We start from the raw sequence: 13,449 nt of genomic DNA on the forward strand, positions 1-13,449 counted from the left end.
CAAAGTGTGGTCCAAACTCACAGGCCACAGGCAGGGCCTCAGAGAGCAAAGTCAGCCCCCAGCAAAGGGTCTTCCCAACAGCTTAGAAAAGAGACGAAATCTTTCAAAGGAAGACAGCCCAAAGCCAGAACCCGCAGCACCGGTCCACTGGTAAACACAGTCATGCTAAAAATCTCTGTGCCTAAGACACAGGTCCAGGCCAAAGTCACACGGCTAGCGGTGGGGGCATACGGGCAAACAGTCCCACAAGCCAAGGTCTAGCTTTTCTTACAGAGGAGAACACCCACACCCAACGTCACTCAGCTGTGTGGATCATGTCAAACTGTGGACAACGTTAAGAAGAATGGAAATTCCAGAACAGCTCATTGTGTTCATGCGGAATCTGTACACAGACCAAGAGTCATACTCTTGTTGAAGCCAATGCTATTGTTGTTGTTGTTAAGTGCCATCTAGTCCGTTCCGACCCATAGTGACCCTGTAGAGGGTTTCTGAAGAGTGGCTGGTGAGTCTGCACCACCAACCTTGCAGTTAGCAGTCCAGTGCTTATCCTGCAGCGCCACACCAGGGGTAATGCGCGGTCTAAAATTGCAGAAGGTGTGTGGCAGGGCTGTCCTCTCCCTTACCTAGTCAGCCTGCCTGCTGAGCAAATAACTCAAACAGCTGGACCACATGAAGAACATGCCATCAGGATTGGAGGAAGGCCCATTCACGACCTGTGATATGCAGATGACACAGCCCTGCTTACCCAAAGTCAAGACGACTTGAAGCACTTACCGGTGAAGGTAAACGAATACAAGCTTCAGTATGGATGATACCTCAACATAAAGAAAGAAACCCAAAATCCTCATGACTGGAACAATAAAGAAAACATCATGAAAGTGTAGAAAATATCGGAGTTGTCAAGGAGTTCATTTTACTTGGATCCACAACACTCGTGGAAGCAGCAGTTAGTAAATCAAAAGCCACACTTCATTAGGCAAATCTGCTGCAAAAGACCCCTTTAAAATTAAAGAGCAAAGATGTCACTTTGAGGACTAAGATGTGGCTGTTGCAAATCATGGTATTTTTCAGTCTCCTCTTGTGCATGTGAAAGCTAGACAACGAATAAGGAAGACTGGAGAAGAGCTGATGCCTTTGAATATTGGTGTTGGCTAAGAATTTTGAATACACCATGGACCTCCAGAAGAACAAACAAATGTGTCTTAGAAGGAGTACAGCCAGAGTGCTCCTTAGAAGCCAGGAGGTGGAGAATTCGTCTTGCTTACTTTGGACATGTTATCAGGAGATACCAATCGCTGGAGAAGCACATCATGCTTGGTAGCGGGTCAGTCAATGACATGGACTGACACAGTGGCTTCAGTGGTGGGCTCAAACATGGCAACGATGGTGAGGATTGGGCAGTGGTCTGTCCCCGTACACAGGGGGCGTCAAAAAGCATTGCTCCCAAAATCACAGAGCCTGTATAAAACAAAAATATCAAAATGTGGAGTTTCTGCTTCTCACCATCTCCTTCGCCTAGATCTACACGCCTCTGAAGGTGGCGTTTCCATCTCTCTAACCCTCCCTGAAAGCGGCCTGGTAGCACTGCGGGTTACGTGCTGGGCTGCTAATGAAACAGTCAGTGGTTCAAGCCCACCAGCTGCTCCAAGGGGGAAAGCTGAGGCTGTCTACACCCATAAAGATATACCATCTCTGAAACCCTATATAGGGTTGCTGTGAGTCAGAACTGACTTGATGGCAGTAGATTTGGTTTTGGAACCCTTCCCCACTTCAAGAGCTCGGCAGTCTTGGATTTCAACCACATCAAAATGGCAGTTTGGGCGTCCTCAAGAGATCCAAATTCTGTTCCTTTGAAATGTTCTGAGTTTGGGGGACAAACAGAAGTTTGAAGAAGCAAGATCAAAGGTGTAGGGTGGCTGGCATAAAGTTTCCAAATGAAATTCTCACAGGACAGCCCTTGGTATCCTGCAAGAAATGCCCACCACTGTAGGGTTTGATTTTCTTAAAACTTCTTCCTAGTAAGCCCCTGGGACATCCTGTGTTCTTGCAGAAATTCTATCAAGATAACCAATTTGGAATCCCCCCCAGTCAGTCACCATAACCTTCTGAGCTGACCGTTCACTGGCCCAGCAGATCCTCTGGAAAGCCACTAGTTTTTTGTTTGTTTTTTTTTTTTGAAGGCACCCTCAGGAGACCTGGTGTGGCGCTGTAGGATCAGCACTGGACTGCAAGGTCAGTTTGAACCACAAGGTCGGCGGTTCAAACTCACCAGCCACTCCTCAGAAACCTTGTGCAGGGTTACCATGAGTCAGAACCAACTCAATGGCACTTCACAACGACACTGAGGAGACTGAGACGAATGCATTTCTGACAGGCCTTGTCTGCAGCCATCCACCGGCTGCAGAGGCATGTTGAAGCATGTTTTGTTTGGAATAAACTGTGCATTTATGAACGGGAACCCTAGCAGGAATACTATTGGACTGAGCCTCGTACCTAAGGTCAAAACTGAGTCAACAGCATCAAAGGCTGGCAGTTCAAATCCACCCAGTGTCTCTGTGCATGTTAGGAAGACAGGCGAAAAAACCCTGACAACAGCTCTCCTCTGCCCCACATCAGAGCACGGCCAGTCAGAAGGGATTTGAGGGCAGCCGGAGGGTAAGCACAGGACAGCGGACCACAGGGTCGGTGGCTGAAGCCCACCAGCCACTCCACAGGAGCAAGATAAGGCTTTCTGCTCCCACCAAGATTTCCAGACTCAGAAACCACATACAAGGTCACTAGGAGTTGGGATCGACTCAACGGCACTGCAGGACAAGAGTAAATTTTTAAAAAGAGAGACGGAATGCATACACAGAGTCACTGTACCAAAAAGTAATGATCGACGTTCAACCATTTCAGGAGGGAGCATGTGATCAAGAACCGAGGGTACTGAAGGAATTTGTCCAAGCTGCACCAAAAGCATTAGGGAAAACAAGACTCCGAGAATTGACGGAATACACATTGAAATCGTTCAACAAACTGACGCAACACTGTAGGCACGCACTCATCTATGCCAAGAAATTTGGAAGACAACTACCTGACCAGCCGACTGGAAGAGATCCATATTTGTGCTCATTCTAAAGAAAGATGACTCAACAGAATGTAGAAGTCATCCAACACTATCATTCATATCACATGCAAGTAGAAATTTGCTGAAGATGATTCAAAAACAGCTGCAGCAGTACATCAACGGGAAGCTGCTAGAAATTCAAGCCGGAATCAGAAGAGGATGTGGAAAGACATATCATTGCTGATGTCAGATGGATCTTGGCTGAAAGCAGAGCCAACACCAGAAAGATGTTTACTTACGCTTTATTGACTATACAAAGGCATTCTACAGCGTGGATCATAAACAAACTACTGACCACATTGCGAAGACCGAGTATGCACATGAGGAACCTGTACACAGACCAAGAGGCAGTCGTTAGAACAGAACAAGGTAACACCGAATGGTTTAAAATCAGGAAAGGGGTGCGCCTGGATTGTACCCTTCCACCATACTTGTTCAATCTGTATGCTGAGCAATTAATCTGAGAAGCTGGATTACATGAAGAAACATGGCATCAGGATTGGAGGAAGACTCATTAACAAACTGAGATGTGCAGATGATACAACCTTGCTTGCTGGACGTGAAGAGGACTTGAAATGCTTACTGATAAAGATCAAAGAGCACAGCCTTTGTGTTGGGGGTAGTCCTCTTTTTCATCGACCCTATACGTTTATCAAGCATGATGTCCTTTTCCAGGGACTGGTCATTCTGTTGAAACAGCACGCCCAAAAAACAAGAGGCCAAGTCTCACCTCCTCTTCCAAGGGGCATTCGGCTGCACTTCTCTCTGTCAGTGCTCTTGGCCACCATCATAATTCAAAGGCATCAATTCGTCCTTACTCCCAGGGCAGCTTTCACATGCCCATGAGGTGACTGAAAATACCGTGGCTTGGGTCAGGCACACCTCAGTGCTTACAGTGACATCTTGGCTCAATAAGCCCTTAATGTCTTTTGCAGCACATTTGCTTAATGCTACATGTCATTTCACGACAATTAACAGACAGGATGGCAAGGGAGTCCACGAGGAAATTACAACACACACTTTGGAATCAACGACTACATGAGATCGAAAGGACAGCATTTACCCAGAACCCAGTCCCGAGGGTCAGGAAGGAGGAGGCGGAACAGGAAGCAGCGGTGGGCCATGTCACACTAGGGGTGTGGTCACCCAGATGCAGCAAGGTGTGTACAAGCTGTTGAAGAAGGGAAAGCTCATCTGCTGTGGTCACCTGAACCCAATTCACAATGAAAAGTTCATAAATACGTTAAATAGACAAGGCACCCACAGCCCAGGTGACAAGGCATGGACAGATAACTCCTGTCTACTTGCTGAAGTGACTTTCAGCCCCAGGCCAACTTCAAGAGGGACGGACAGAAGGTGCCTGACGCTATGAGGAGAAGGTAAGACGAAAGCTTTGAGAAAGTAAGAAGAAAGCTTTTAAGACAGTCTTGCAGGTCCCTGTAATCCCCCGCCCGAGAGTCAGGGCGGAAAGCCACTCTGCTGACCCGCCTGTCACTAAAGGCAGCCATCGAGCTTTAAGAGGCCAGGCCCACCTGTGCAAGCCCCTCTCCCATGTGCTTTATGACGTCCCCCTTCGCAGGAACAGACTCTGCAAAGCGGAAAATCAGAAACAGTAACTGGTCCCGTGAAGAGTCTCCTTGCGCCTCGTGACCCTATTTGGACACACGTATGCACACGACATGTCAGGAGCTTCGAGGTGACAGCAGGTGAGGCCAGTAATCACATCAGCCGATGCCCAGCAGAGCTGGGGGAGTCTCCAGGGCCCCCGTCCTGGAGGCCCACGCCCAGAAAAGCCATCTCTCCTTCACGTCCACTTTCAAGTTGTGAAAATTCAAGATTCACGACAAGTCTCACAGAAGATGCATGTGAACAGCATCCACTTGCAAACACAACTCGCCATGAACACCCCATCCTAATCCGACTTGAGGCCCGACCCCAGGACGGGGCATGGCTGCATGTCTGTGACCTCAGCCTGCTCGGAACCATTGCCCAGTTCTTAGGAGCTAAATATTGGAGTTCCGTCACCCCACGCCCACAGTACCCTGTCCCTCGGGCACGGTGATTTCTCACTGCGGCTAAGACTGGCTCACCATGCATTGGGACCCAGTGCACACAGCGGGAGTCTGGGTGGGTGGGCTGTTTCTTCCACTGGCCAAGGTGGCAGACCACGCCAAACGCACCGACATCGCGACAACTCCAACTGAGAACGGCCCTGCAGGGCAGAGGGGGACATCCCCCAGGTGTCCAAGGCTGTCGACCTTATGGAGGCAGATAGCCTCGGCTTTCTCCCGCGGAACAGCTGTTGGGTTTGAATCACCTTAACCGCAGCACCACCAGGGCTCCTCACGATTTCACGTGAGCCAAATCAAACCCACTGACCTCGAGCTCGTGGGGCCACTACAGGGCAAGGCACAACGACCCCGTGGGGTTTCCAAGGCCATCAATCTTGATGGAAGCAGCAGCCTCACTTTGCTCCCACAGAACAGCTGGTTGCTTCAAACCACCAACCTTTTGTTTAGAAGTCAAGTGCTTTAACCACTGTGCCACCTGGTTATGAGTTGGGCTGCTAAGCTCAAGGTCAGCAGTTCGAAACTACCAGCTGATCCACAAGAGACAGATGAGGCTTTCTGCTCCCGTAAAGACTGTCAGCCTCGGAAACCCTGTGCAGGGTCGCTGTGAGTCGGAACCGACTCCACGGCACCTAACCACCAACCACCACCAGATTGAATCCAAGAACTGTGCTCCTGGCAAGAATGTCTCCAGGGTCCGTGCCCAAGGTACTGACAACGGAGAAGCCACCACCGTGACGCTGGCCGACTCCACAATGTGACCAAGAGTGAATGCTCCAAAGTTTGCAGATCATCGGGGCTCCCCGCTCCCACCCAGTCTCCTCTCCCCATCGTGTCACATGCTCCAGAGACTCTATGACTGCCAGACCACTGCCAGGCTACAAATGGGAGTGACCGGGCCACCCTTCCACAGACAGACAGACAGACCCAGATAGCGAAGCAGCCAGTCCACAGCCAGCCTGAGCAGGACGAGGGCCTTTACCTGGGTAGAGCTGGTAAGAACCACTGTAGTGCCACCTGACCAGGTGCCTCCATCCATTCACTGCAATCCACCGCTCGGAATCCATGCCACGGTCAGCCGTGGCTGCCCGGGGAGCCCCGGGCCAGGGCTCTGGCCACGGCCAGGGCCATTGTGTCCGCACTAACTCTTCCCCAGAGGCAAACTGTTGCGGCTTCTCTGCGGATCCTGGTCACGCAGAGGAACGGAGGTGGCCTTCCCTTCACAGCCACGGGGAGAAAGCCCTGGGTGTACTGATCACACGGCGCTGGGAGGCCGGCGGCATTAATAATTTACCACCAGGACCTTTAGCCTGCTGTTGCTGATGGAACGTGAATTATTGAAGCGGGGAGACGCAGTCCCGCGCCAAGGCAGAGGGGTCGAAGAGGCTCCATTTCAGCTGAAACCAGCCTCCCTCCATGCAAAAGAAAGAAATCCATACAGCTTTTTATCCTCACAACAGTGTTTTCGAATGCTTGGCCCATTTGTATCTGAAACTGAAATCCATTGGCGATCACTCAGCCCTCACCAGTCCCCTTCTTCTGTTGTGGTCCGTTAGATACACAGGTGGAGGCAGAACATTTGCCATTCCTACCTGTGTCGCATGTACGGTCGGAAGAGACATTTACCACATTCAGCCTGGTGTTCGGGCCTCACCATTAACCATTTCTGAATCCTTCATCACTTGCCAATCTCGTTGGTTTGTTGGTTTTTTATGAGTCGCTAGCCTGGCACCGGGAACATGGATGCACGTAGGCCATGAGCCCAAACAAAACCACTCATAAAGGAGAGTTTTGGGTCCAAGAAAATACACCACATCTGTTATAGATGTTTCTGGAAAGCCAGGGGATATCACCAGAACCAGCCCCCACGCTCCCTGGGGGGAATGAGAAGGGTCCTGCTTCCGGAGGGCGCTTGATTCTCAGGGTTAGCGAGTGCTCACAGACCCCACACACTGGGTTGGCAGCTTTCTCTAAGGGGACCAAAAAATTCACTAAGTTTGGGGAGCCCTAAGCTCCTCTTCCAAGAGCGACTTCACAGTTTCCTTCTGCATTCCTAGAGAACTGGGCCCCCACAACCAGAATCCTTGGCCCCGGAAGAGGTACTGGGGCTTGGGTGCAGTGGACCCTCAGCCTGGGGCAGGGGAGAAGTCTGCCCTCGGGCTCTCCTGGAACGCCCCCTCCCAGACCCTGAGCCAAGTCCTGGAGCCCGAAATGCCACACAGATGGCATGGGGACCGTGCCGGAGCCGCCAAGGCCACGTGGGTGGGCAGGAAAGTAGCTGTAAAGAGCCACTGTAGGAAGTGTGAGGCTGGGAGCAGAGACGAGTGAAGCCCACACAGAACCCGACTCTGACTGGGAGGGGGCTCACATGGAACACAGCATTTCCCAAAGACAGGCCCTCATGTGTCACTCATCAAGCTGACCGGACTGAGGTGTTCGTACAGGATGCCCGGTGCGAGAAGACACATTTGTTTTCTCCAGACTCGGGCCGCGTGGGAACCCTAGACCATCCAGCTGAGGAAGATACAGCCCAACCAGAAGTCCAAGGACCCCTCAATGTGGGCTTCACCAGAGAGCCCCAGAAAGAGTCCTGAGCCTTCCCCAAGAGTCATGGAGGAGCCACCCACAGACACAGTTCCGGGTCCGCGCCTCGGGCATCAGGGCCAAACTCACCAAAGCAGAATGGATGCATGAACAGTGATGTATCTACGCAGTAGCATCTAGCAATGAGAGGTACAGCTACTGAGACACACACAGGTCCGAAGTCACACACACTCTGCACAGGTCCACTTAAAGTTCAGAAACGCAAAACTAACGCCAGTGTTACCTCGGGAAGGGTGACTGAGAGGGGACACGAAGGGCCCCTGGGGGGCTGGGACACTCTTTATCATTTCATGGTCTGGATGCTGGAATGTTCTAGTTCAGGGCCTGGGTGCTCTTGTTTTTTGGCGTCGTCGAGTTGGTTCCGACTCAGAGCGAACCCATGCAAAACAGAACGAAACATGGCCCGGTCCTGTGGCAAACTCACAACTGTTGTGACGTTTGAGCCCACTCCTGCTACCACTGGGTCAGTCCTTTCTTTTGCTGACCCACCACTTTCCCAAGCATGGTGTCCTTCTCCAGGGACTGGGCCCTCCTGACAACATGTCCAAAGTATTAGAGACCGACTCGCCAGCCTCACTTCTGGAGCATTCTGGCTATACGTCTTTCAACACAAGTTTAGTTTTTCTGGCAGTCCATGGTACTTTCAACCTATTCTTCCCCAACATAATAATTCAAATGCATCAATTCTTCTATAATCTCCCTTATTCACTGTCCAACTTTCATATGTATATATTGTTGTTGTTAAGTGCCACTGAGTCAGTTCCAACTCAGAGCGACCCTGTAGAGGGTTTCCGAGGAGCGGCTGGGGAATTTGAACCACCAACCTTGCAGTCCAGTGCATTCTCCCACAGTGCCATGCTTTGAGTCAGGTGCACCTCAAACTGATGTCTTTGCTCTTGAACACTTAAAGAGATCTTGTGCTTCAGATCTGTCCCATGCAATACGCCATTTGAGGTCTCTACTGCTGCTTCCATGAGCAGTGATTGTGGATGCAACCAACTTGAAGTCTTTGACAGCTTTGGTCTTGCCTGTTTATCATGATGGTGTTTATGGGTCCCACGGTGAGGACTCTTGTGCACTGTGCACTGTCTGACAACAATCCATTCTGAAGGCTCTAGCTTTGATCTTCAAGTCCTCGGAGCTTTCAGCAAGCAAGCTTGTGTCATCTGCATATGGCAGGTTGTTAGTGAGCCTGCCTCCCATCGTGATGTAAGCCAGCTTCTGGGAGCTACCGCCTGCAGACTGGAACTGGGTTCCTACGGGCTCACCACTGCCCTCTGCGCTTCCTATTTCAGAGCCAAACCCGCCTGTCACTCGGCCACTTTGCAGCCAACCTCTCCTCCTCCTTCGAGACCTGGTTTGTCAGGGAGGCAGGGTGCAGGGGGTCACCGAGGTCCCCTGTCTTCTGAGAAAGTGAAAATGTGCACAGCAAGGTGACAGAAATGACAAAAAGTAACAGGTCCACCTTCCTGAAGACCAAACCACCAGCCTGGCTCATCTGTATGGCGGGACTTTCAAAAGTACATGGAAAAAACGGAATTAGGAGATGAGGGGACTTTTCCATGTGCTTCCTGGTCTCTGAGACCTGTATGCACACACAGACAGTGTGCACAGTCACGTGGGAATGTGTGACATGGAATATATCACCAAGAGGCTGACTGCACACAAGCTAAGGACACGTCGAGGCCACGGCGAGGGAACTGCCTCAGGCTGGGAACAAGGTGCTCCCCAAAGCAGCTTCTAACTCGCTGCTAGGAAGGCGACATGCATTTTTCCCATGGAAACCGTGTGGAGCTGGTGTTCCCAGGCCAGGCTGGAGGGACCCCCTAGCCATTGGTGGGCTGACCACAGAATATAAACATGCAGAGCTTCCGCCTGGGTCCTCTGGCCGCCCTGTCCCTCGCTGCGGAGGCAGGCAGGGTGTGGGGTCTCTTCTCTCAGCTCAGGGTTCTGGGGCAAATGGGAGTAAGAGAAAGTTCCAGGAACTGGACTCCTCAGGAAAAGGGGCTAAGCGTCCTGGGGCCCAGGGACCGGAGGGGGTGCAAGGGAAGCTCACAGGAATGTCTGCAACTAACGGTGTCTCCTAGAACCGACAGCAGGTTAAACGGGACCATTTGTTTTCACTGTTATCATCAGAAGGGAGCGTGAGGACAGAGGAAGCCGGAAGAAATCAAAACGCACGCAAGCTGCCCAGCACAGTGCCTGGGACCCAGGGAGCGTGCCCCAAGGAGTGGGGTCCTCCTGGTACAGGCAGAGGGCTCCTTCTACAGGAAAAACGGGGAGGAGAGGAAGTTAGGGGCCAGAGTCCCTGACGCACCCACACTCAGGAAATATAATTCTTTAAAAAATTAGAAAGTGACCTATATGGGCTGCTAACCACAGGTCAGCGGTTCACACCCACAGTAGAATGAGGAGGCTGTCTGTGCCCATCAACACCGACAGTCTCAGAAACCCGACGGAGCAATTCTACCCTGTCCTAAAGGGTTGCTGTGAGTTGGAACAGACTCGACGTAATGGAGTCTATGACTAAAACCCTCTGGGGTTCCTACATCCATTGCTGAGTGGAGAAATCTTCAGAGATAGATCAATATTCATGATCACAATTATATTGAATGTAGTAAATCAACCTCTCAGATTTAAAAATGTCCACAGATATATCAGCCAGCACCCACTGGGCACATTGGGCAGGGGCCAAACACCAACAAAACCACCCGCTGGGATCCTGGGCTTGGCTTCAGGTCCTGTCTCTGCGCATGAGGGCGATTTCTCCCACTCCCAGATTAAGACGGATTCAATGGCACGAGCTGCCCAGCTAACAAAACAGGTAACACAATTCCCGACCAACAAAAGAATGAGCCCAAAGCTCCCGGCCTTGAGGCTCACTGGGTCCGGCTTCGGGATTAGCCCTTCTGTAACTGGAGAGCTATCTCAGGCACTTCCCATGTGCTGACCCCGGCGGCGGGGGCCCGCCAACACTGATGACCCACACCCTGGGAAGGCCGACCTGACCTTCTCGGAGCCACCAAACACTGCAGTCAACAGAGGTCTGGGGGGTACTCCACTGAGCTCCTCTTCAACTCACAGTCTGTGTGAGGGACCACCCGCGTCCCCTCCCTGCTCCAGCCCCAACATCTCTGCTTCCTGACTTAGAGCCGGCAGCAGCATTCCCCACCACATGAAGGCAGCCACCTTTGATAAATGACACCATTCAGCTCTCAGAGACAGAGGACTCAATTGAAAACAAAGAAACGCCATTTGGGGCCCCAGAGCTTTAAGGACTATGAGGGCACAGGGACCACTTCCAAGAAACCTGCTCCTAGTTTAAATACAATTAAACTGGAATCACTGACGGGCAGTGCTGGGGACAGTAGCAGAGACAGTTCCAGCCAAACGGGACCTCGCTAGCCGTCTCCTTTTGAGCTTAACCACTCAGGAGAGTGACTGAAAAGACAGCTTTGACTCATCTTCACCCCCATCCACTCTTTGCTTTCCTCCAAAAAGGCAGGTTAGCCACGGAAAGGTCTCAGCCAGATTTCCAGACTTGCTCAAATTAGGAATCATTCTGAGCTGGCTCCTGACATGCTGGATGAAAGCTGGTTACACAACCACGGGGCAGCAGAGACCTGCTGGGGCTTGTCACACGCAGGTATGTGAGCGGCCGCAGCCCAGGCAAACGGCTGCACCAAGCTCAGGCTGATAACATTTCTCTGGGGTGAACGGCCACCTGGAGCAGCAGAAAACTCACACAAGGGCACCGTGGGGCCCTGGCTGGTAGCACCCCCACCCCGGGGGAGGCAGGGAGCAAGGGGAGCCTTTCATGGCGGAGTCAAGTGTTCCAATGTCATGAAAAACAATAAAAAAAGACATGAGAAACTAGGACTTACCACCGTCGGACACCGTCGCAGACTGAAAAAAAAGAGAGAGAGACATGAATCAATGAAGGCTCATGACCAACGTGAGGAAGGTGTGTCTATCAGAGGAGCGAGTCGGGAGCTTCTGGGGGAGGCCGAGGAGCCGACACCGAGGGCAGGTGTCTGGGCCTCGGTGAGTCACGAGCTGAGTCCCACCTCCGGGGACCCGCCCAGCTGGGGAACGCTGGCTGGCCCAGCATCACCAGAGACAGATCCCGGCACGTCTGACACCACCGGGGCTTAGGAACTTCCTCAATGAAAACCCCGACTCAGACTTCAGGGCCACTGGCCAGTCAGCAGCCCCACGCTCTGTGGTCACACCCAGTCCCCGGGGGGGTGGAGCCACCGGTTTTGAAGACCGGGCACTCAGGGCCCGCTGCCCTGGGCGCCCAAGGGTGTCCGTACCCGCTGCTTCATGGACGTGTCCCACACTACTGGGGGCCAGGTTCAGCACTGTCACCTCCCCTAGAGAGGCCAAGCTGGGCTGGAGAGGTGGCCAGGCCAGGCTGGCGTTCCTCACCCTGAGGAGCACAGAGGAACTGAGAGTGTCCCGAGCCGAGCAAGCTCAGTGGTGCTCAGACGCAGACTGGTGTGGATGCTGCCCAGAGTGGGGACTGGAGGGCGTGTAGGGGCAGCCGGAGGTCCCCGGAGACTCATCCCCACAATCAGAAAGAGCCCTCAGGATGTCTGTGAGGACAGTTTGGGGGCAGCCTTGCTGGAGAGCTTCACTGGGAAGGATCAAGGGGAACCAGGCTACAAGGGGGCCTCGCTGGGGACAGCTGGGCCATGCCGGGCATAGGAAGGCCAGTGCAGTGTGGGGTCCCTGCCCCACAACAGGCCACAGCTCCAGAAAGTTGCTCCCGTGGGGCTCCCATTGGTTCCGGTGGCTCAGGACTCAGCCTGCCTCTGGGGTCCCCAAAGCGCTGGTCTGCTGTGGAGCTGCCCTTGGGCCCTGTTTCTGTGGTGGGCAGTGAGCCCAGGACATGTTGATCGAGGGCATGGACAAGAGGAGGCTGGCACGTGCATTGTGACCAAACATGGGGCCACCGTCCTGCGTCCTGGGGCCCTCCACAGCAGGCCCACGAGGAGGAAAGATGTCAAGATTTCCCTGTGAACACAAAGACCCCAGGCATCCTCCATGGGAAGGGAAGGGGGGGCCGCATCACCTTCCATGTCGTAATCCTGTCCCCAACTGCTGGGCTGTCCCACACCCGGGCCGTCCCCAGTCCACACCTCCTGTCCCCACTGCTGGGCTGTCCCTTGGGACCTTCATTTCCTGATGGGGCACAACTCCAAATGAAGAGAAACAGCTATAAACATCCATTAATAATTGGAACATGGCATGTACGAAGTATGAATCTAGGAAAATTAGAAGTTGTCAAAAATGAAATGGAATGAATAAACATCAATATCTTAGGCATTAGTGAGCTGAAATGGACTGGTATTGGCCATTTTGAATCTGACAATCACATGGTTTACTATGCAGGGAATGACAAATTGAAGAGGAACGTTGTTGTATTCATCATCAAACAGGACTTGTCAAGATCTTTCTTGGAGTACAACACTATCTGTGATAGGATAATACACATACACCTACAAGGAAGACCAGTTAATACCACTATTATTCAAATCTACGCACCAATCACTAAAGCAAGTGAGGATGAAACTGAAGAATTCTACCAACATTGACCAAACATGTTATCAAAATGTATTGATAATTACTGGTGATTGGAACGCAAAGGTTGGAAACAAAGAG

General features: G+C 52.1%; 1 protein-coding gene across 1 annotated transcript in view; it reads right to left on the minus strand.

Moving 5' to 3' along the window:
• Nucleotides 1-13,449, minus strand: part of RGS12 (regulator of G-protein signaling 12) — an 81,722-nt gene that overhangs the window by 18,812 nt on the left and 49,461 nt on the right. The window contains exon 3 of the mRNA XM_006875328.1: nt 11,667-11,688. Within this exon, the coding sequence (XP_006875390.1) occupies nt 11,667-11,688 (22 nt within the window). The remainder of the gene's footprint in view (nt 1-11,666; nt 11,689-13,449) is intronic.

This window comes from Chrysochloris asiatica, unplaced genomic scaffold, assembly GCF_000296735.1.
Source record: "Chrysochloris asiatica unplaced genomic scaffold, ChrAsi1.0 scaffold00319, whole genome shotgun sequence".
Lineage (NCBI taxonomy): Eukaryota > Metazoa > Chordata > Mammalia > Afrosoricida > Chrysochloridae > Chrysochloris > Chrysochloris asiatica.